This window comes from Coturnix japonica, chromosome 2 (assembly GCF_054131305.1).
Source record: "Coturnix japonica strain WE chromosome 2, WE-NBRP24, whole genome shotgun sequence".
NCBI classification, from domain to species: Eukaryota; Metazoa; Chordata; class Aves; order Galliformes; family Phasianidae; genus Coturnix; species Coturnix japonica.
The window spans coordinates 96463895-96486628 of record NC_140664.1 but is presented as its reverse complement, the minus strand read 5'-3'; the positions used below and the strand labels follow the sequence as shown (position 1 = coordinate 96486628).

The 22734-nt window shown below is 41.8% G+C and overlaps 1 protein-coding gene across 2 annotated transcripts in view; it reads right to left on the bottom strand.

The window, feature by feature from the left end:
- Window positions 1–8797: 8797 nt before the first annotated feature.
- Window positions 8798–22734, bottom strand: part of GABBR2 (gamma-aminobutyric acid type B receptor subunit 2) — a 438554-nt gene continuing 424617 nt past the window's right edge. For both annotated transcript variants that reach the window (XM_015854241.3, XM_085538106.1), the window contains 2 exons: window positions 18562–18679; window positions 8798–11279 (listed from right to left, as the gene is read on the bottom strand). In XM_015854241.3, the coding sequence (XP_015709727.1) occupies window positions 11114–11279; window positions 18562–18679 (284 nt within the window). In that variant the 3' untranslated portion in view covers window positions 8798–11113. The remainder of the gene's footprint in view (window positions 11280–18561; window positions 18680–22734) is intronic.

Here is a 22734-nt window from a genome sequence, read left to right as displayed (position 1 = left end):
GTTTTCTAAAACTGCTTTTAACACATACAGCCATACATATGTTTCCTCCCTTCTCCAGACTCTGTTTTGTTTTACAATATGCCATTGCCCCATTTTATGGTTTTCCATCTGGGATCGTTGAACCCAGCTCCTGGCCCCACACTGGACCACCCGAAACCCTATGTCTGGGAGTGGTGTCCAATTGCTCCTTGAACTCCAGCACTCCAGGCCAAGCCCACTACCCTGTGCAGCCCATTCCATGCCCACCACCCTCTGGTGCAACCCTTTCTCTGACCCCCACTGCCCCTCCCTTGGCACAGCTCCATGCCTCTCCCTTGGACCCTTTTGCTTTCACACAGAGCAGATATATAAATATATATAAAATATATATATATATATATATATATATATAAATATAAAAAATACAAGGAATAATATTGGCTTCTGAGGCAGAAACAAGAAAGTACTTTTCACTGTGTTTAGCATTTTTAATGAAGATTTCAGGGAGCTCTGAATTACTCTGTTTATGAAACAGAAGACAAAGGCTAGTTTACAAAGAATATCTCACTTAGATCATGACCTGTCCAAGTGAGCTCTGTTGCTTTCTGGTCCTGATGCTGGGGGATGGAGAGGAGCAGCAGACCTGCACTTGTCAGATTTAGGATGAAAGAACCATTGCTGTTTCTTTGTTGCATTATATTGCCTGCAATTTCTTTAAGCTTAGAAAACACTTTTAAAACAAGAATTTAACATCACTGCTATTAGTTTCTTAGTGTAATCACAATACAAGAAAGGCATATATTTAATGCAGTTTAAATGACACTAACACGTACAGTCCAAATTACCTATATATTGTTAATTCCTACACTGTTACAACCACCATGCACAGATTTTCTATATAGTTTGCTCTGAAAATAATGCCTCATATTTATTTCCATGGAAGCTACAACAGATACTAGGATCACAATAGCACTGTTTGATAGAGCACATTTTCACCCCCAAACTAGTATTTTTTAACATAGTCACCACCATTAGCTATGCATTTTCACCAGCAATGCCCTTGTAAACTTCTGCACCAATTGTGGTAAGCCGTTGTTGCTGTTGCCTCCTCTGAAACAGACCACCCACTGCCTCACCATGATCTTGTCCACTGTTTAGTCTCCTTAAACATTCAGCAAGCTTTGATGAATGTCAGTGGGTGCCAGTTCATCTGTACAGAGGAATTCAGTTACAACCTTTTGCTTCACCAGCATTTCCATGTCAGATGCCATTGCGTCAGATTGTCCTTCTGGTGCCATCTGTCACAAAACAACAAAATATATAAGGAATATTGGTAGGAAAGTTCAACCTCTACTGCCATACCAACTCCCTCTCACATTGTAGGCCAACAACATCAAATAGAAGGCATTGCTTTTGGAGCATCCCTCATTGTTTTTGCCTCTTTTTGTGGTACTACGCTTACTTTTCTTGAGCCTTCAGAACACTAAGGTCAGCAATAAGTTTAGAAGAAAGGGTTTGCAGTGACCCAGATTCTTCACTAGGAAGACTTCTGTGCTGGGAGCAGACACCCCTCCATCTAGTCCTGGGTTACCTGAGGTTTATCTTGCTGTGCTCCTGAACAATCTCACCACTCTCTTGTATTGGTGAGCTAGCAAGTTATACAACCATCCTTTCATATTTAGACCTTTGCCACATGGGGCAGAAGCTTGCTATTTCAGAATCAGCTTTAAAAGCACTTGTTCCCACCTTGTTAGTGACTTCAGTAGTTCATGTCTGCCCAAAACACAACCCAGTAAGTTCCAAGATCAGTCATCATGCAGTTAAGTCACATAATGTAGCCCACATCTAACAACAGCAACGCTGCATCTCCTGCTTTATATCTTCAACAGATTTTGTTCCTGGGGATTCATACCATTTACCCTGGCAAGGAAGTACTCAGGCAGAAATCTGACAAACAATGAGGTAGACAGATGTATTTGGTGTTTGTGAGGAACAGTTCTGGCCACTAAAGAAACAAAAAGTGCTGAAAGTGAGTAGTCATAAGAGATGCAGAGGAAAATTCTTAGGGCTTGAAGCCAGAAACTCTCAGAAACAGGTCTGAACTGAAAAATAGGAGGGAACCAGGTAGGACAAGAAAGAATATTGTAATTTATGGGTAGCCAAATAACTGCCTGACAGGTGCAAAAGCAAGTTAGCAAAGTGTGGGATGTTTTTATGCAGAAAGGTTTGTCGTTGATGAAGAGCAGTTCTGCACACACTGACTGAGCCTGGAGCCATGCCAGAAAGGAGGCATCTGAGATGCAAAACTGTCTTCAGCAAGAAGGGATCCACGGCACATTGAGCCAGTGATCTGTGTGTTAAATATAAAGCAAACTACGATGCACGGAGCAGTGTGTTGCATGATGTACCACAGACGTCAAAATAAATCTTTGCCAAATGCGTAAACACATCCCTGAAAGGCATGTGATAGGTCATCCTCCTCGTCTTATGGAATTAGGAGACCTTTCAGTGACGTACAGACATAAAATTTCTCTGTCACTGACACAGGACCAAAACACCTGCCTTAGACGATCATTGTTTACATGGTGCAGCTTAAAGCATCACATATTAGTGAAGAAAATATGTGAAAGATGGTAATAATACAAGAAGGATGGTAATAAATATCCAAAAGATTATCTATAGGAAAAACTCACCAGTATAGACACCTTCAGTCTGGCTGGAAAACACTGAGACAATATCCACAGAAGAGCAATCTCCAAGAGACACTGCCTTAGTGGTGGTCAGCCCTTAAATGAAGTCTAGAAGAGGTAGAGTCAAGCTCCAGCCCTTCCAGGTGCACAGCTGAATTACCATCACCTGTGCTCCCACAGCTGACCTGACACTTGCCTCAGCTGATTAATCAGAGGTTCAGGCTGTGATTACCAGTTTCCCATACAATATGCAAGCATATTCCAAAGAGTGGGGGAAAGCTGACAATAAATAGCATTCTTCTGGCCAAGAGTGTCCATTCAGAAAGGGGATCCTGAAAGAAAACATGACTGCAGCATCTCACCATGACAGCTATGCCAGGGAAGAAGAGAGAGAGCTCATCTGGTGTAGCAGAGTCAAATGAGATGATAGAGTAAGAGGAAAGTACATTTCAAATAATAAACTGGTGACTGGGATTAGCAAAGCTAAAAGTTGGTCTCAAGCTTTGGGATGAGGATCACTGATGAAGACTATGATGATGTGATGAACTTCCCAGCACAGAGGGAGGGTGATGTTTTCCAAAGGGACAGATCAAGGCTGGGATGGACTTTTGGATGAACCCGTGGACTCCACAAATCATTCTTTTGTGAACTTTCACTTATAAACATTGTGCTTGCCCTGTAAAATAAAAATCCAACTCCTTTCCTTAGTTTTTACATGCAGAATTGCAAAGTAGTGTGTTGTAAACACCATTTCCCTATAGGAATAGAAAAGGGGAAGAATAAGATGAAAAGTCATTATTTGCATCACCGGTATAGTGCCAGCAATGTGATGCTGACATAATGAAGTTAATACAACTTCTATATAGAATAGATAAAAAGAATTGAATATCAGTGAAACTTATTCCAAAAGAGAGAGAAATTGATGAGAAGAATCTTTTCATCATTTTGAACAAACCCTGCTGAATTAATTTGAGTAAGGTTGTCTAAATTCTGATATATTCATAAATGCTTTTATAAATGCCAAGCTGAAGTAGAGCCTGATAAAAGAAGTGTCTTTCTGGCCTCTTTCTATATATGCAGCCAAAGCAGCAGAATGATCATCAAAGCCATTGGCGAAGTACATAACCAAAGATTTAATTCTCAGAATTGCATTTGGTTACACAATTTTGAGAGCCATGTGGAGAGGGCTTTCTTTATGTGGAGCATCCTACTGCAGCATCAAAATATGATGAACCAAATTAATACAAGGAATTCATTATTACTTGAAGTTTCCCTGTGACAAGGTCTGAGACTGAGTTTTCTCTTTAGAATGCGGATTTTAATCTGTGTTAATGTTCCCATCAGCAGGGTAAGTTAATGAGGCCCAAGCTCATTTTATTATCTTTTATCTGTCTGCAGCTCTAAGCTCCTACCCGCAAGGCCTGGGATACGCACTTTGCATGTTGGATGAGGAAAGGCAGTTTTTATTCGAGCATTTGCACAGCACAGACGTGAGTGCTCTGTGGTTGGTGTTCTCCATATGGGAAAGTTCATTTTGTTTCTGTCTTGCTTGAAAACAAACAAACAATATATCAGCAACGAGACCATAAAAAATAGCAGCAAATAAGGCATATGAAAAACTGATGCAAGCATGCCTGCTAGGTCTGCGACAGAGATGGGTGTGCATTTTTTCTTTTTAGAAAACAATGAGCGATTACTGACTGCTGACATAGGCTGGGAAAAAATAGAAAGCTTATTTAAGAGAGGTTGTATTAAAATAGGCATTTTTTAATGCTTGAAGCTATTTTGGTCACATTTGGGTCTCCTGAGGAGAGTGCTCCTTCTGACTTCTCAAGTAAGTTCTGACAACTTTTTCAGGATTGGAGCATATCTGATATTCAAACACTGGTAAAATCTACCCAAAGAACAACAGAAGTGGGACGTGGAGTTGAGCTGAAAAAGATGGGGGGAAATGCAGGACAATTCATTCAAGCCTATAAGTAGAAAGAAGACATCGAGGCCATCCAGGGAGGTTGTGATCACAGGAGTGGGTTGATGACTGGACTAGATGATCTTGGTGGTCTTTCCAACATTAATGATTTTATGAGCCTGGCTGCCCTGGGATCACTGCTCCTATCTAGTAACCCAACAAATAAGCCAACTAAACCATGGTAGATCTCTTCAGATTCATCAGTTTGCCATTCATAATATGGGGATGAGGGCAGCAGCAATGTGCTGTGAACAAATGGCCCCAGCAAGAAGACCAACCTGTGCTGGCCATAGCCTAAGGCAGCCCAAACCAACATCCCAAGGTAACCCAGCCCTGGCTTTGTTCCACAGCTGCATAGTCAATTAAACCTGTGATTTTTTAATTTTTTTATTATTTACATTTGTCTAAGTAAAATACCTGTGAAAGTTTGGTAGCAAGTGCTACACTTATTTGTACACATGGATAATGCTGGAACAATTGGAGGGAGGATTTCTCCTATTTCAGTTTCTAGCAACACCAAGGCAGTTAGTGATGTTACAGGCCTCAGTCCTGACAATTTTAACAGCTTCCCCTGTACAAGTAGCTTTGTAGGGTGACAGTGACCATCTTCTGCTAGAGGTCCCTGTATCTGGTGCTGACACTGATGTTCCTTTCTCAGAAGTGACTGCAGCTACTCCCCTTGTTCATTTGCATCTCTGTAAATGTCATTCCATTTTCTTGTATTTATTTCACCCCCTCTTGCTTCCATTTACATTTCTTGAGGAGAAGCTGATCGATGGTCAACAGTTATCTTTTATACAACAGGTATTTAAGCGGCACCTTCATTTCCAGGTGCCCCTAAGAGCATGATAGATCCACGGTCCTAGCACTGCAGTCTCACATTGCTTTACCTCCTGAACTGCTCAAGGCTTGATGTTCATCTCTGCCAGTTTGGTTTGCAGTGCAGCAGAGCACTTACTTTATGATTACAAAACCACATACAGATTTCCTGCCAGCTCTTTTTCACAGACTTTCATTTCTGCTTCTTATTCCTTTTTCCATAGGCCTGGCAACAAATGTGGGATGTTCAACTGCTCTGGCTCATGTTTTTGCACTGTGTGGCAGAGTGGGACAGGGCCAAGGTCTGTTACTGAACAGGGCATATTTTACATATGTGTGTTCTTAGGATGAGTTTTGCATTTAGGCTCTTGACAAAACCCCCAAGCAAAAATTATCATGGATCATTTGAATCCCTACATTGGCCCTTGAAACGTTTTCCATGCCATTAGTACTGGGCTGCTCTCACTTGCTGAGCATCTCATTGGCACTCTGCTGCAACATACATGCTATTTTCCATTCAAACTGACTTGCCAGAATGGGCAACTTCGTATCTGTGGGTGTGGATTGCTAATAGTGACAGTTCCCCTGTCCAAGCAGTACTCCCACACTGATGACGGCAGCACTGGGTTTGTGGGTGATGTGGTCACTGAAGTGGTTGCTGCTGTAAGTTGTAAATGTTGATCCTTTTCTTGGCTTAATCTGCACCCACTGCAAGAGGGTACAGGGCTACTGCTGCATAAACAAGCAAGTGAAAGCCAATTAGGCTCTGAAATCCAGTATTTTGTTTAAATGCATGTGATATGCTTGGCTCTGATGAAGTCAATGTTGGCCACCTTCCTGGTGGTGGTAAAGGACATGCATAGAGAGGTCCCTTTCTCCTTTCTCCTCTTTCCTACACATTGCTCTTTCCCTTCAGTCATTTCATTTCAGCACCTCATTGCCAGGGGATAGAGTAAACTAGTTGCAGTTAGCAAAGCTAGTGGCTCAAAACATCTGTGCACAGTTAAGAGAGGTTACTGATGTAGTGTACTGGCAACCCGGGTGCCAGTGCCAGCAACCCAGCACAAGGCTCCAGCAGTCTTCTCCCCATCTCTTCAATTGCAGTTCTAGTCCAGCAATGTCCTTTAGTAAGCACAGAGCAGAGATAAGTGTAGCTAAGCACCAGTGGGATCCCAATGGGCTTACGAGGCAGAGTGCTCTTGGAATTGCATTTGTGAATAGTATTCATGTATATTAAAGTAATGGATATAAGTGCCATTCACCATCTCTACTGATGGAAGAGGCAGTCAGTAAATATGAGAAATGAACTCAGATAAAAATCACGATATTTAAAGCACTGTAATAAACCTGTCAGTCTTCTCAGAAAGCAAGAAGCAAATCTCAATTAAATAAGACAGTGGCAGTGAGAGTGAGGCCACCAAGAGGCAGAATTGGCCTACCCTTTGGGCTGCTAGCAGCAGGGAGCTGTGGAAGGGAGGGGACAGGTGCTGGAGTACCTGAGCAGAAAGGACCAGGAACATTAATCCCATCCTTGGGGAGAACGCTATGCTGTATTGGCATTTGTTATAAACAAGCATGTTCTGAAAAGAGATCTGATTATAAAAATATGTTATGCTCTTTGAAAGAAAAAACAGAAGAGTCTTTCTTGCTTTTCCCTCATCATCCTCAGTGCCATCAATTATTTTTGAAAGTAGTTCTGCAAAATTGCTAATTTTTCATGAATTTAATGGCACTGTTCTGATTTTATGGAAAGTGTAGTTGCTGTGGAAACTCAATGGTTTGAGTAAACTTACTTCTTTTACATCTTCCTCTTATTTTCTCGACCTCTCAGAGCAACGACTTATTTTGTTCTTATTTCCTATTATTCCTGAGCCACTCTAAGTTGCTCACATCCTCCCACCTTTTCTGGATGAATATAGGTTTCACAATAGAGTTGTTCTATGCTTTTTTTTTTTTTTTTTTTTTTTTTTTTTTCCCTTTTTGAATGAGCTTTGATGTATCTGTGTGAGTTTCTCCTGCCATCTGGTACTGTGCACTGAGATCCATGATCCATGCTGCTGGTTTCACACTCATATTTTCTCCTTAGCATGTGTTCTGCAGCACTCCTCGTTTGCATCAGAAATCTACAGGAAACACATTTGTCACGGCTCTCAGTTCCCTCATACTTCTTGCATGTGCTGGTTTGAGAGTTCTCCTATTGAAAAACAAGCAAGAAAATTAAAATGCTCCTTCCTCCACCTCACTCAATGCACTCACCTTCCTCATGTGCTGCCATGAGGAGAGATGGGTTTAGGACTCAAAATCTGTGCAAAACTAAATGAAGAGGTTTCGTGTTTGCTTTGTGAAGCATTTGGTGATAATTCTCATAGCCTCCTCATTCTCTAGAGCAGAGATCTTTGTACAAGGGCTGCTCCAAGAGTAACGCCTTGATTATGTTGGCCCACGACATCAAAGACAGATGGTGGTAGTATGGAAGTAGAGGTTGAACCTTTCCATCAGTATTCCACCACATTTTGCTACATTGTGACAGACGGCAGCAGAGAGGCAGTCTGACACAATGGAGTCCAGTAAAGTTGTGTCATTGATTTCCTCCGTGTGGAAAAAATGATACCCATTTTCACTCATGGATGCATGCTGCGTGTTAATGGAGACCAAACAGTGGATATGAGCACAGTGAGGCAGTGGGTGCTGTGTTTCAGCTGCAGGGCAGTGGCGGTGAGTCACATATACAGAGATGTATATGAATGCAAAATACAGGCTGTTAACTGCTGGTGAAAATGCATAGCTAACATTGGTGACTGTTGAAAAATAGTGTTTTGTAGCTGAGAATTTGGTCTATCAAACAGTTCAGTTGTGCTCTTTGTATCTGTTGTCGTTTCCATAGAAAATAACAGGAGGCATTATTTTCAGTGTGACTAATGTATATAACTAGAAGGTTGCCTCAGCTTCAATAACTTACCTAAAAAGTTCAAATTTTCTTCCTTCTCCTGTACTCACACTTTCGATGGTGCAAGAGAGAATAGTGTATATATTTAGTAAGGCATGGGGGTAAATATTTGGAATGTATTTAATGTATGTTATTTTCCCATTTGAAAAAGGGCTTAGACATCACTCCTGAACAATACCATGATTGCATTTCAGGACAGAAACACATCTGTTTGTTTTCTCTAGATTTGAACCCTTCAACTAGTTGGATTTGTACTGTGGCTTTTATTACAGTGTGGTGTTATAACAAGATTTGTCTTTCTCCAGGGAAGGCTTCGATATACAGGTATACATATATATATGCATCTATAAGATACTGCTGCTGTAGGGCAAGAGGACACCGAGTCCAAAAAGCTAGGTTTTCTATATTTTATTCATAAAAACAGATTTGCAACAATTTATTAAAAATTGATCTCATGCAGTATAAGGTTATACAAGAAATTCTTCATTTACATTTTATTCTGGCAGTTCCAGTCTAGTTTAAAGCATTTGTGCACTAACATCATTGGAAAATGCCATTGGGGCACAGCCTCTTCATAAATTTACAGTACATTTTTGCTGCAGTATAAAAGAACAGAAACATTAAATAGCTATATTCACTTGGTTGGTCTTGTTATCTGCAGTAAAGTAAAAAAAATAAAATAAAATAAAACCAAAATGTTATGGGAGAAACTACAGTATCATTGAGACAAAGAATGTACCGCATGGTTTAAACCTAATAAACGTCACACAGTCAGTATTCACGAAGTTACAGACACACACACACACTCACCTCCAATGGTCCGATACTTCTGATTTTTTTTTTCCTGCTAAGTTGGAATAATATTTCTACAGAGATCTTTGTGTATACATTATATACAGTATTGTATTTTTTTTCCTCTTTTTAAAAATTAACATTCCTTTTAAAATAAACCAGGCCCTGATGATATTAATAAAGCAAGAGAATACTGTCAACACACATTGAGTGACAACGTCAGTGTTTAGTGCTTGAACAGAGTAATGAGTTCTATTTTATCTGTGTTTATACTTACATGTTTTTGTTCTAAAAGCTACAGATATTTCCATAACCTCTCTTACTGTATGTGCCAAGTGAAACATTTTGTGATGCTCCTGATTGTAAGATTCGGATATATATTCACATCGGTTTTGGCCACTATGAGGTGCATTCTATTTTCAATGGAGATTTATGCCAGCTCTTTTGAGCTGCAGTTAAGTCCCTCAGCTAATGGACCTTTTCAGCTGTGCTTTAGCCATAGTTAATTTGTAAACCTTTGTAGAAATGTCATTCCCAAGGTCTGGTCTGAGGTGCACAGGCATTGGTCAAAGAGGACTGAGAGCCCAGTGGGTGCTTCGGGTATTACCCTCCTGCTCCTAGCAAGCAGCCCCAGCAGGGAGATGCCACATTTCCAGTTCCTTGGAAAAAGAAGCTGCATGTGGACCTCACCTGTGCCTGAAGGCTCAGCTCCAGAGCTGGTCCAGATGGTGCGCCACTATTATTCCTCCCAATTACTTCAGTTCAGGGGATGGAGCTAAAGAGTAAAAACCACGCTTCTGAGTTGTATTTGATTTTTATTCTTTTTTTCCGTCCCTTCCCTTCCCTGCCTCCCCCCTCCCTCCCCCCCCGGCCTTTGAAGATTCGAATAAAATATTCAATTGGTAAATTTGATCTGTCTACTCTGTTGTCCACCACGACTGTCACACACGCAGGTACGAAGCAAACATAGTGTATGGCCACATCTATGTGCTCTGCAGGCATTGCCTGCAGCTGCAAAGTGCTGTGCCCTAATCCCCCCACCCCCAGTCCGCTAAATTATTTTTATTGTAATTATTTGTGACATAATTTAAACAAACTATGAAAAACAATCCATCCTGTGACATTAAGACTTTACTACCCAGCTGTCCTCAGCCTGAGGACTTCTCCAGGCAGGTTAGTACATTGCAGTTGGTGGTGCTTGCTAAACCGAAGCTGCTGATGGCCAGCAGTGGCTGCCACCATCCCTGGAGAAGGGCAAAGTGCTGTGAATCCATCAGCAGCTCCCTCCTGTTGTAACTTCAGCCCCTGCTCGGGCTTCCTGTACCGTTGTTAGTTAGAGGTGACCCTGCAGTCTCAATGGCACCCGAGGAACCATTTCTCACATTCCTTCTTTCCTACAGAACATCATCCCTGAAATGAAAACGAGCAAGACTAACCAGTGCAGAATGTTTCCAGCAATTTGACACAACTCTTGTAAAAATGAGTGTATCTATTTCAATAAATACGTTATAGCTCAATCGCTGTATTTTTCCTTACATGGATACAGTATAGAATTGCATGTTCTCAGCAGCCACGTAAAGCTCAGTGACATTTGAGTGTTTTTCCTGGAGTCTTTTTTGCAAGATTCGTATTTCCCAGCCTCCTTGTTGCTAGTAGAAATTTGGGAAGAAATGTTTTCAGTGACTTCTAGGTGAAGAAATAAAAATTCCATGAATAAGGCTACAGATCAAACTCCTTGCGTCCTCCTCCTCCTCCTTCCCACATGAGCTACCCTGGCACTCCTGTGGCGGTGGCCTCAGCAGTAGTTTCTCTGTGCTCAGAGCCAATGTCACATGCTTGTAGCAGAGTTCTATGTTGGATGTTTAGACCAGTCTTTGAGTACTTAAAAGCAGTTCAGGAAGCACTGATCTCCCCTTCCTACAGCCCAGACACCATCACTCGGAAGGAGGGTGGCACGTGCCTGTGCCGAGGACTGGCACTGGGGCTTACGCAGGGGCTGGCACAGCTTGCGTCAACTCCTCCTATGGAGGGCAGGTAGGCGTGGTGGAGGATGGGCAGCTGCAAGGACAGCCGACGCTGTATGCTGGGAGAGAAAGAGGAAGAGAAGTGTTAGCCAAGGGAAAATCAGAGAATCACAAAGGTTGGAAGAGACCATTAAAATCATCTAGTCCAACCGTCAGCCCATTCTCACCACGCACACTAACCATGTCCCTCGGTGCCACTCAGGTTCTTAAACACATCCAGGGAGATGACTCCACCAACCCCCATGGGCAGCTTGTGTCACTGCCTCACCACTCTTTTGGAGCAGTTTTTCCTAGTATCCAACCTGAACCTCCCCTGGTGAAACTGAGGCCATTTCCTCTCATTCTATCGCTATGACATAGGAGAAGAGGACGACCCTCACCTCACTACCACCTCCTTTCAGGGAGTTGTAGAGAGTGATAAGGTCTCCCCTGAGCCTCCTTTTCTCCAGAATGCCATTTATTGTGTGCTTTAAATGTTTGCAGGTTGCTGCAAGGATATTTCCTGCTGCTGGGATAGAGAGGGTTAATGCCAGGAGCGCAACACATGCTGCTGTTGAGTGATGCCACCACCACATTATTTCCCTCGGGAATCTTTCTGACAGGCTAGACATGACACAAGAATCTAACGGAGCCTTCTCAGCGTCCCACAGCCTTCTGAAATTCCCAGGCACTTTCAGATTAATTGTTTGATTGCTGATACTAGAAAAAGGGAAAGCCTTAAATTGTAGGGCGGGCATGTGGTTTAGCAATCCTCCGCTCCTTGCAAAGTGATCTATTGCATGCACAGCACTGCCTAACTGCACAGACACGCATGAGGTCACAGATGGATCTTTAAGCCATGCATCACTTAGCACAAGGATGTCAGAATTAAAGATGGCATTTTTGCAGCTCCAGCTAAAGCAAATACAGGTGCACAGAGGGAGTGAGTTCAGATTGCTGGGTTGTTCCAAGTGGCTTGTCTGTGCAGTTTAGGTTTGGGCTTTTAAGGAGCTGACTGCTCTCAAGTTCCCACACAGTGCTGTGGGGCTGCAGAGTGAGCGCTAGAAAAGCAGTCTGTTCCACCACCTACAGTGAAATTCAGCATTTAAGAATTCAATTTTCCTAGAAGATTGACATCATCATAACTGTTAGGGTGCTGTTTTTTTCTAAGGGGGCACCAAGCCATGATTGTGGCCATCCCAACCAACCCCTCTCTATGCAGAGCCATGACAAGACTCTGCTTACCCCATGCTCTGGGGTCCCACAAAACCAAGACACACTTGAGGTTTGTCAGTGCAACAGATGGTTTTATTCACTGAGATGTTATCATACCAGGGCTGTTTCTACATTTGGAGGCATTTGCTCTTGAAATAAAGAGGGATTTTCTTTAAGAGAAGACAGCTGTCAAAGTGACAACTGACAGAAGGTCAGATTCTTATTTCCAGAAGAAAAATGCCCATACAAGGCATAGGATCAGTTCAACAGAGTTTTAAATACACATCTCCCTGTAAGCTTCCATAATCGCTGCACAGGCAGACCCTTATGAGAAGTATATGTTTGGAAGCTTGCCTTTGGACAGCCTGTCTGATTCAAACACTTCCTTTCTTTTTGCCTTGCATTAGGAACAGGAAGCAGTTACCACAGCATCCACTTCTCAGGGACCAAGCAGTAAAGTTATCCAATTCAAAGAGAAGGAGATGTAACAATACTTCTCTTTAGCCTCTCCACTGCAGCACTAGGGCTCGTTATATACATACATGGGGAAGAAGAGGCTGTGGTCTGCCTGGGCAGGAGACTCTTCCTCAGGATCTTTTCCCTCACAAACTCTTTTTAAAAGTTTACAGCAATATTAAACCCCAGTGATTGTACTGCTGCCCACATATCTTTCGGATAAACCAAAATCCACTCGTTATTTTGCCACCATTCCCAACTCTTTTTGGTGGTATCAATGAACTCAGGCCCGTTCCCAAGGAGTGCAGAAGAGGTACAGCTCGCTGCTGCCATGCACTGAATCCTTATTAGCCCATGGCTGCAGATTGTAATTCTGCCTCTCATTGCAGGGTCAGGCACAGAATTGCCCGTACTTATTTTTCCCACCGGTGGAAACACTTACTTTGTTTGACTGCTACAGACTTTTCAATAAAGAGCTTTTTAAAGCTATTCTAAAAGAATCTAGTTGCATAATTATCAAGTGAATAGCTTTCTTCCACCCATTTAAGTGTTAGCCATAGCATGGACAAAGCATGTTTATTTGGCTGTGCGCACGGTGGCTGCAGTGGGTGGCAAATTTTGCTTTAACTGTACTTTGAGTTTACTTTCACTTGAAAACTTGGTTCCTGGAATTGAGGCAGAGGAGGGTAGCCTGGAGGCTAGAACACAATTAAGAACTTGGGTAGAGATTCATAATAATAAATACCCAACGATCAGAAGTAACAAACAAACAAACAAACAAAAAGTGCTATTTTCTCCTCAAGTGAAAGGAAATCTTTAACCTTGCCTCACTTTCACGTTTTCTTTCTTTTCCCCAGTATTGATACTTCCCCTCCTCCTCCACTCTGCTACATTTGTCAATCCTTTCCCAGTGGAATGCACTTTGTTTAAGATTCACTGTACAACACAGAAATGTCAGAGTGGATGATCAGGTAGATGGGGACAGGAGTGGTAAGTACTGGTGCCTTCCTAAAATCACCTCAGGAGGCTGAAAGGAAAGGTTCCACACACAGGGCAATCAGGGTGTTAGAATAGCACACATCCCCAGCTATATACAGCTATATATAAATCGCCATTTATTAAGAATAAATAGATTCAAGCAAAAGCTTGCCTGCCAGTGCACATAGGAGCACAATGCAGTGCAGATTATAGAATCACAGAATCATAGAATTGTATGAGTAGGAAGGGACCTTTAAAGGTCATCTAGCCCAACGCCCTGCAATGAACTGTAGGGACACCTACAGCTACACCAGGTTGCTCAGAGCCTCCTCCAAACTGAGCTTGAGTGTCTCCAGGGATTGGGCATCCACCACTTCTCTGGGCAATCAGACAGGAATGCTGTGCATGATGCTTCAAAGGCAGCAGTGGCATATGAAAAATCTTTTGGTTCTGCTATACAAAACCACTATTTGGTAAGAGAGGAAGGTGAAACAACTGCAGCTGCAGTCAAAGCTCTTAAGATCTGCGGGAGCGTATAAACTGTCCAAGTGTACAGAGATAATTTGAATTGATTCTCCAGCCCATTAATGTTGATTTCTTTGCAGCTGCTGGGAAGCAGGAAAAGTTCTGAAGCTCTACAGTAGAGCAAGATACTGTATTAGCAAGTAAACTAACCAGTCTCAAGCCACTGTATTTTTACAAAGAATTCAAGTAGGGTAGGATCATACGAAGTACCATCAACAGGGAAACTTCACAAAGGAGGCACTTGAATTCCAAGGCATGTAGCTGTAATGCAATTATCCAACCACAATTAACATTTTTAATAAGGATTTTTGGTTACTAACATTGACGTAACTGGCCCCAGTGGGATATGTCTGTCTTTTAAATGCTGATAAAAGCAGAATTTTAGCTAAAAAAAATATCAAGGTACCTCTCCTATTAAAACAGGCCAAGGGAGCTGTGCTTGGAAATGAGAAGGCACTGGAGAGACCTTCCAGTACTTCCCAGGAGCTTATAAACAGGAGGGAAATCAACTTTTTACATTGGTAGACAGTGACAATGCAAAGGGGGATGATTTTAAACTAAAAGAGGGGAGATTTAGATTAGATGTCAGGGGAAATTTTTCACAGAGAAAGTGGTGAAGTGCTGGAAGATGTTGCCCAGAGAAGGTGTAGATGGTTGCTCTATTCTTGAAAGTGTTCAAGATCAAGATGGATGGGATCCTGGGCAGTCTGATCTGGTGCCTGATTTAGTGGGTGGCAACCCAGTCCATGGCAGCGGGGTTGGAATAGGATGATCTTTTAGATCCCTTCCAACCTGAGCCATTCTATTACTCTATTACATGGGTTATACAGTGACCAGCTGCTTTGGAGGTTACAAAATGAGCATATATAGGAAATGGTCTACCAAAGTGTCAGGTTTTAGTGGAGTCTGGCAGAAATCTATCATTTTCACTCTTGCCAAAAATTAATTCATGTAATTTATGAGTGATGTGATAGGACAAAATGCAGGAATGAGGATGCACAGAAAAATACTCTTAGAGGTTACAGATTTCCCACTGAATGTATGGCCACAGTACAGATAAGATGAGATCTTTAGATAATAAAGTGCTATCAAGCTGGAATACATATAATATACCTTATAGCATGCTGTAGTGATAACACAGGGACCAAAGTGCCAGCTGCACTTAAGGTGCACCTATATATCTGAACGGATCACATACCCAGGGAAAAAGAATGGAAGAAACAGCAAATTTTACATGGCACTGTGAATAACCAACCAGCAGGAGAGGGAGTGAGAGGGAAAAGGAGTTGTTAAGCACCTATATAAGCCTTCACTCTAATCATACAGTCTTAATTTTCCATGGGTGCTTGGATCTAAATGGATCTTAGCCACATGCAAACCCAATGTTTTTCATGACATGATCAATAGAAAACAAACAACATCCTGCAGACAAATATGCACTGCATATCCTTGCACTACTGAGCCTGAAAAAAACTGCCCTTGGATGTGTCTTCACATTAGACACAGCTGTAAAGTAAGGGATCATACTCAAATGAAGCACTAGTGGTAAAAAGACCAAAAAATCCCAAATCAAACTCCCCTCCCCATACTGAAAGATATCAGATCTCCAGGGTGTTGTCAATAAGACAAAGATAGGGCGCTTTTTGTTTTGTGGAGGAGTATGAAGAATTCACACTTCTGCAGGTAAAACATACTGTTAACGTGCTCCTTTCCTAAGTTTGTGGCATAAAGGAAATAGTTTACTCCGTTGCAACCTCCAGCTCTATTCTTAAGCAAGAGACAGGTTCAACTAAAGTTACAGGCTATGTAACTACTTCTTTGTCACACACTCTGCGTACACAGGGAAATGAAAAAGCACAAACCATAGCTTATCTTTAGGATTTCTGTGCTTCGCTTGGGTGGGTCTATTGAGCCTGAACTGTGCAGCTCTGATAAACCAAAGTGCTAATGCATCCTCAGGGAAGACCCTGACCCTCGGACTTGACACAGACACAGCCGTGCAAGTGCTGAACGATGCTGCTCTGATTTATCAGGACTTCACTAATTGCTTTCCAGAAATGTCAGTGACTGCTCAGATTTGTGCTGACCTGTTTCTTAAGACCTTTAGGAAATCTCAGTCTTCTCATCAGTCATTGCTAGCCTAAAGGAACTGTCTTCACCAAAAAGCAAAAGGTCTTTTTTTTTTTCTTTTTCTTTTTAAATCTGAATCAGGAGAACTAGATTATCCAAGTATAGGAATTTTTCTTAGTTTATCTCTCTTCAGTCACATGTAGATCAGTGCATTCATCTATTCAAACTACATTATTTCTTACAAATGGTGCTGGAAAAAGATGCTAAGCATCAAGGCACTCTAATGACCTCCTAAAGTCTCAAGAGCTTACTCAGTGAGGGCTCTGTTTTGGTGAAATAACAAGATATTTTAGCAAATAGGGGCTTTTGTGTGCGCATGCACATGCACACATGTGTGAAGGTTAGCTTCTCTACAGCTCTAGATTGCTTATTTTTGTGCAGTGCCAGAACACAGTTAGAACTCCATGTGTTTTTGTGAACCAGGTAATACGAGGCAATAACTGCTATCGGAAATCAGGTTTGCTGACACTGATTTAACACATGACTCAGACTGGTAATTTCTTTAATTTATTCTGTTTAACAAGCTTTTAAGTTGCCCAGGTACCAAACAGGAGTCTGACAGATCTCAGCTCCAATAATGTGCTGCCAGTGTAACTAGGATACCTTAGGGAAAAAGCTTATTCTAGGTCCAAACAAGCATGGTGCTTCCCTCATTTCTGTCCTGCAGCAAGACTTGTTGAGATGTTAGAGAATCATATAAAATCATATCATGGAATCATAGAATCACAGAATGTGTTGGATTGGAAGAGACCCTAAAGATTACTGAGCTCCAGCCCCCTGCCATGAGCAGGACTGTCCACCACCAGCTCAGGCTTCCCAGGGCCCCATCCAGTCTGTCCAGGGCTGGGGTACCCACAGCTTCTCTGGGCAGCCTGTGCTAGTGCTTCACTGCCCTTTGAGTAAAGAATTTATTCCTAATATCTAACATAAGTTGCCCTTCTTCTAGTTTAAACCATTCCACCTTATCCTATCGCCATCAGACTGTCCACTTCCTGCTTATAAGGCTCCCTTCAAGTACTGGATAGTTACAGTGAGGTCTCCCTGGAGCGTTCTATTCAGTCTAAAAGAGCCCAACTCTCTATATAAGGAGAGGTGCTCCAGTCCTCTGATCATCTTCAATGCCTTTCTCTGTACCCACTCCAACAGCTCCACAGTCTTCCTGCGTTGGAGGCCCCAGGCCTGGACACAGTTCTTCAGATGGGGCCTCGTGAGGGCAGGGTAAAGGGGGACAATCACCTCCCTCTCTCTTTTGAAGCAAAGGGTAGTATATGAATTTATTATACAGGTTTCTGGAAAGTAAAGCTGACACCACAGGACTTTCTCTCCTCTATGACTCCAACTGGTGCTTTGCACCATACTCTGATTCCAGACACACCATTGTTTCTAATGAAAAGCTTTCCATGCCCCACTCAGCTTCAGCTGCTATGGTAACACTGAAAAGCTCAAAGACTGCTTTTATTTCTCAGTTAGCTTAAGACCAGAACAACAAACAAAAGACCATGCACACCATGAACCACTATGGCTCCACTATGGAAAGACGTGCACTACTGACAATGGTCATAAAGTGGGTGTGTACCCATATTCATCCTCATCTGTCCTGTATGCTGGTGGTTAGACCTTGCACTACGAGTGTTTCCAACATGAGAAAAATGTACATTAGATTGGTTTGGTGCACTGAAGGACCTAGTGACTCTAACATCTGATTTTGGTGGAGATGGTGAGCTGGAGGCAAGGGGGCATCACAGGACAACAATTCTGCCTGCTGGTTCTTCAGGAGGTTGCCATTTACACCTCCTATGCTGATGTTTCAGCTGGGCCTGTAGGTGGGGCTGGCTGGAAATGTTTTCAGTGAAGGTGTTCCCATAAAAACACTTGAAGGAGAGACACAGCTTTTGATACAATATAGTCGCCTTAATATTTTATCTGCAGAGTGGGTGATGTCCATGATGAAATTTATGTTTCAAAAACTTCAAAAAGTGTGAGTACACAAGCACACGTATACATGAGAGCATGCAGAGTGCCCCTTTCTCCACCAATACATAATGGCTTGATACTTACTGATCTGGAGAGTTGATGTCTTCTATAGGATCTTTGCTTGTTCTGGAAGGGTCTGATGTGCCCCATTGTGCTGGTGGATTTTGATCAAGATGATTTTTCAAGATTGCTTTCTCTCCATCTAGATGGACAACACATTCAATTTTATTTTACTGTGACCAAGTGACCTTTGTAAAATTGCTTCATTATAAAGTATCCCAGATGTACATTCTGCCACAAAATAAACTCATTCTGCCTATATTGCAATATGTTCTCAGGTTTTCATGTGATTCTTTGATGCTCTTAACTTTGGAAATGTGCCCTTCATGGGAACTATCATGAAGAAACAGACAAGTGAAAAAATTCTCTTCTGTTCTTTGCTTTCTACCTCCCCCCCCCCCCCCAACTTTCTCTATTAAATATTGTTCCTTGCCTCTGTATAGCCCTATCACGCTCCTTCCCCTAGTTTATACTGTGAAAAAAATACAACAGCTGCATCATCATACTATCTTTCATTCAAACACTGTTACCTTTCTATATTAAAAAACACTCTTTAAATATTTACCCAGAAAAACTGTAATTTCATTGATTTATGAAACCCTGGTAAGCTTGATATCACATAAGCAATTAAGTGTGCTCATTCAACTTTCTGCTATCTGCTATGATTTAGCACAGAAAAATCATTCATATCAGCTGCACTGGCCCATAGGTTGTCTGCAGGAAGGACAGCTAATGATTTCATTAAGCTTTCTTCTGCAGTCCTTTTTTACTGCAGAGTGGTAACAGAAGATCATCATTTTCCCTGCAGGTAGCATCACTTAATTCCCATGGGAGTCCCAGGAGGCCGAGGCTAGCTGTGCTGAGGTCTGTGGCATATACCATCCCTCTGCAAGAGGAGAAGAACACAGCCATTTTAAAAAGGCTGTCTTAACTGGAGATCCCTTCTGTTCCTGCCTGATTTTCCAATGCTTCCTGCGGTGTTAAGCCAAGGAAAGTCACAAGAAAAACATCTGAGTAATGAGGACAGTGCAGAGTTTTCATAAATAATTACAGAGCTGCTCCAAATCCATCACAGGCAGTTGTTTGCTACACGCATAGAAGCAGTGGTTGCTGCAGGCCTTAAGGCAGCATGGAGGAGGACTCAGAGGTAGACACTAGAAAAGGACCCTAGAGGATCTGAATGCAAAAATGGGCATGAGAGGGAAAAGTAGGAAAATATCTGGAAAACAGCAACAACAGTATGGAAAGCCCAGTCCATACTGAAGGCTTAAGCTGAATTTCTGCTCTACTAACACCAAGAAGCCCCAGGTATCAGGACACCCACCACCTCTCTGGGCATCGTGTCCTAGGAAACACTGGGATAGGATGCACTGAGAGGAAGTGGAAGCCCCATCCCTGGAGACACTCAAGATCAGGCTGGATGGGGCTCTGAGCAACCTTATGTAGCTGGAGGTGTCCCTATTCATTGCAGAGGATTAGGTGGCCTTTAAGGGTCTCTTCCAACTAAAATAATTCTATGATAAAATTCAGATTCCATTACTCCACCAATGTACAGACTGAGGACTGCTACAGCTCAGAAAAGCAACGATTCTTCACTTATGTTGCATGGAAGGCAAGGTGCTGGTTGAGACAGGAGACAACCAGGGCACACAAAGCTGCTTCGGTTAAGTCAACAAAATGTCAGGGAAAGAGCTAAGGGATTTGTGTGTAGCAAGAAGGGAGGTGCTTTAAGAGGAGATGTGACAGGATTCAGTGATGTGAAGGGAGGACAACAAGGATTCAAATCTGACAGCGGCTAAGATAAGAAGAAGTGAAACCTATCATCTCAGGACAGCCTGAAGTTTGCTGGTGTGGCACTTGCTGTCACAAGAGCTCAGTTTTTGTTTTCCATATATCACATTTCTATGTATATTGAGCTTGACATTTGCATAAGAGCCTTGTGATGTCTATAAACAGACAACTAGAAAAAACCTCTTATTTCCATGATTAAAAACAACGTCCGACGCTGAGTTGATCCAAGCTGACAATGAAAAATGCTGACTTGATGACAAACACCAAAGTTAAAATTCAAATAATCCCTGCAATTAGGGGTGGAAAAGGCCTATTATTTAACTGTTCCAGGGCCCCAAGCCTTTTGGCCAAGATAAATAATTTGCAAAGCCACTGAAGGTGCAACCCTTCACCAAATGACTGGGATATACAAGTGTCAGGCTTTGGAAGTACATAACTTCAGGGATTGATCTGTGTTGTATGCCCTGGAGGGATTTATTATGCTTTCAGTTGTGCTATGTGAGAGGGGGTGGGGGGAGAGAAAAGGGGGGAGAAGGGGGGAAAGAAAGGGATGGGGGTGGTCCCTGTTAAAAAGGTGGGGATTCTAGTTTAAAGTAGAGCAGAAATTACATATTCTATGCCTACTCATCCTTTACACTAACTGCCTATATACCATGCTGTGTATTATTCTTAATAAACCCTTTCCTAACACTCTTGTAGATGACTCTCCTTTCATACACTGTGTGTATTTCCATACATACACAAGTTTTAATATTCTGTGTTAAAGAATACAGGTAGAATACACAGACTGCCACAATATTAAGACTTTTTTTTTTTTCTTTTTTCTCTATTCCTTATTTCTCCTTTCAAAATACAAAACAGTTGTGTAATTCTTATTTGTTGTCTAGAGCTTTGAGCTATTTGGAAAAGGAGCTGTTAGATTTTTATTATGCAGCTATGGAAACTAAAATCTTTATTTATTTATTTTTCCCATTTGCCTTTCATGTCAATAATGAAGATCAAGATTCTCACTCCAGGAGCTGGAGCTGAAAGAAAACCCGCTATCTATCACCACATGCACTTAAACAACTTAAGGATGGAAGAAACTGATTTTGTATAGATGAACAACTGAAAGAAAATGAATTAAAGGTAATGGCAAATATTTGGTTCTCCTGATTTCTCTGAAGTTTAGCACTGCTGTTAGTGCTTCCCATCTTTTCTTCCACTGTTCATTAAGCATGCCACTTGAAAAATGCCCTTCATTCTCAGAGTACTGTCTGCCATTGCAGATGCTACTGAGTAAGTTGCACCCAGATGATCTAAATGCTTTCAAAATTGAATTTACATTAGCCAGAAGCAGTTTCTAAGTAATTTTCACCTTCTTAGACCTCAAACAGGAACTCAGAAGTCTGAATAAGTGATGCCCTAGTACTTTCCATTCAAAAAACAATAGGGGAAAAAAGACAAATAGATCTCAAGTGCTTCACACATTACTCTATGATTGGTTCATTAGAAAACAAAACCTTCTACCCGGTTGTCAGGAGGCTTTAACTTGGGACTTTTGCCCTCCTCCAGCAGAAAAATGACTTCCAACTGCCAAGCTCTGAGCTGCAGGAGCACAGCATTGCTGCTGTGGAGAGGCCTAACAAAGGGATCACTGGCATTTCTTCTGGCATTTTGGAAACTCTGGTTCTTTACCTAAGAGATTTTTTGGTTGGCATTTGTACAGTGCAGTTTTATAGAACACCTTCATTATTATACTTTTAGCAGCAGTACGCCATTGTCTTACAACTTGTTGTCAGGACTGCAGCTCACCCCACATTTTTCAGTTCCACCACTGTTTCATCTTGGCTAGGAAACACATTTTATGCTCCACAAAGATGTAAACGGGGTTTAACAATGACTCACGAGGTCTGGCAGAGATAACTTAGTCAATTTACTAAAGAATACTGAAAACTATAACGCTAAAGGCAGACTTTTAAAATCTACTGCATTTTTTTCCATGCTCCTGTTATTGGGAAACTAGACCAGTCACTTTCTGCTTTTTACACAAACAGGATGGAAAGAAAGTAAAACCAAAAGACAAATCAAAATGCTCACACCATCTGCTGGGTACGCCCAAAAAGATTCTCCTTAACAATGCTCTCAAGCGTTCAGGAAGTCTAAGTCATCACTTCTCATAGTTATGTTAGGAATTTTTTTTTAATAGACAGCCAATAGGATTCTTTTCTGATTTTTACTGCTGTGAATCAGAAGAAACTCCCTTTACTACACATTCATTTCTGTGCAAGGAAAAGCAGGAACTGAACATCTGGCAGATTGGCCTCCCCATAGAAATAGAAACAACCCCTTACTTCGGGATTGAAATTCATTCGCTAGGCTTCATGGAAACTGGTATCTCAGACTCTACATAAGGAAATAAAGAAC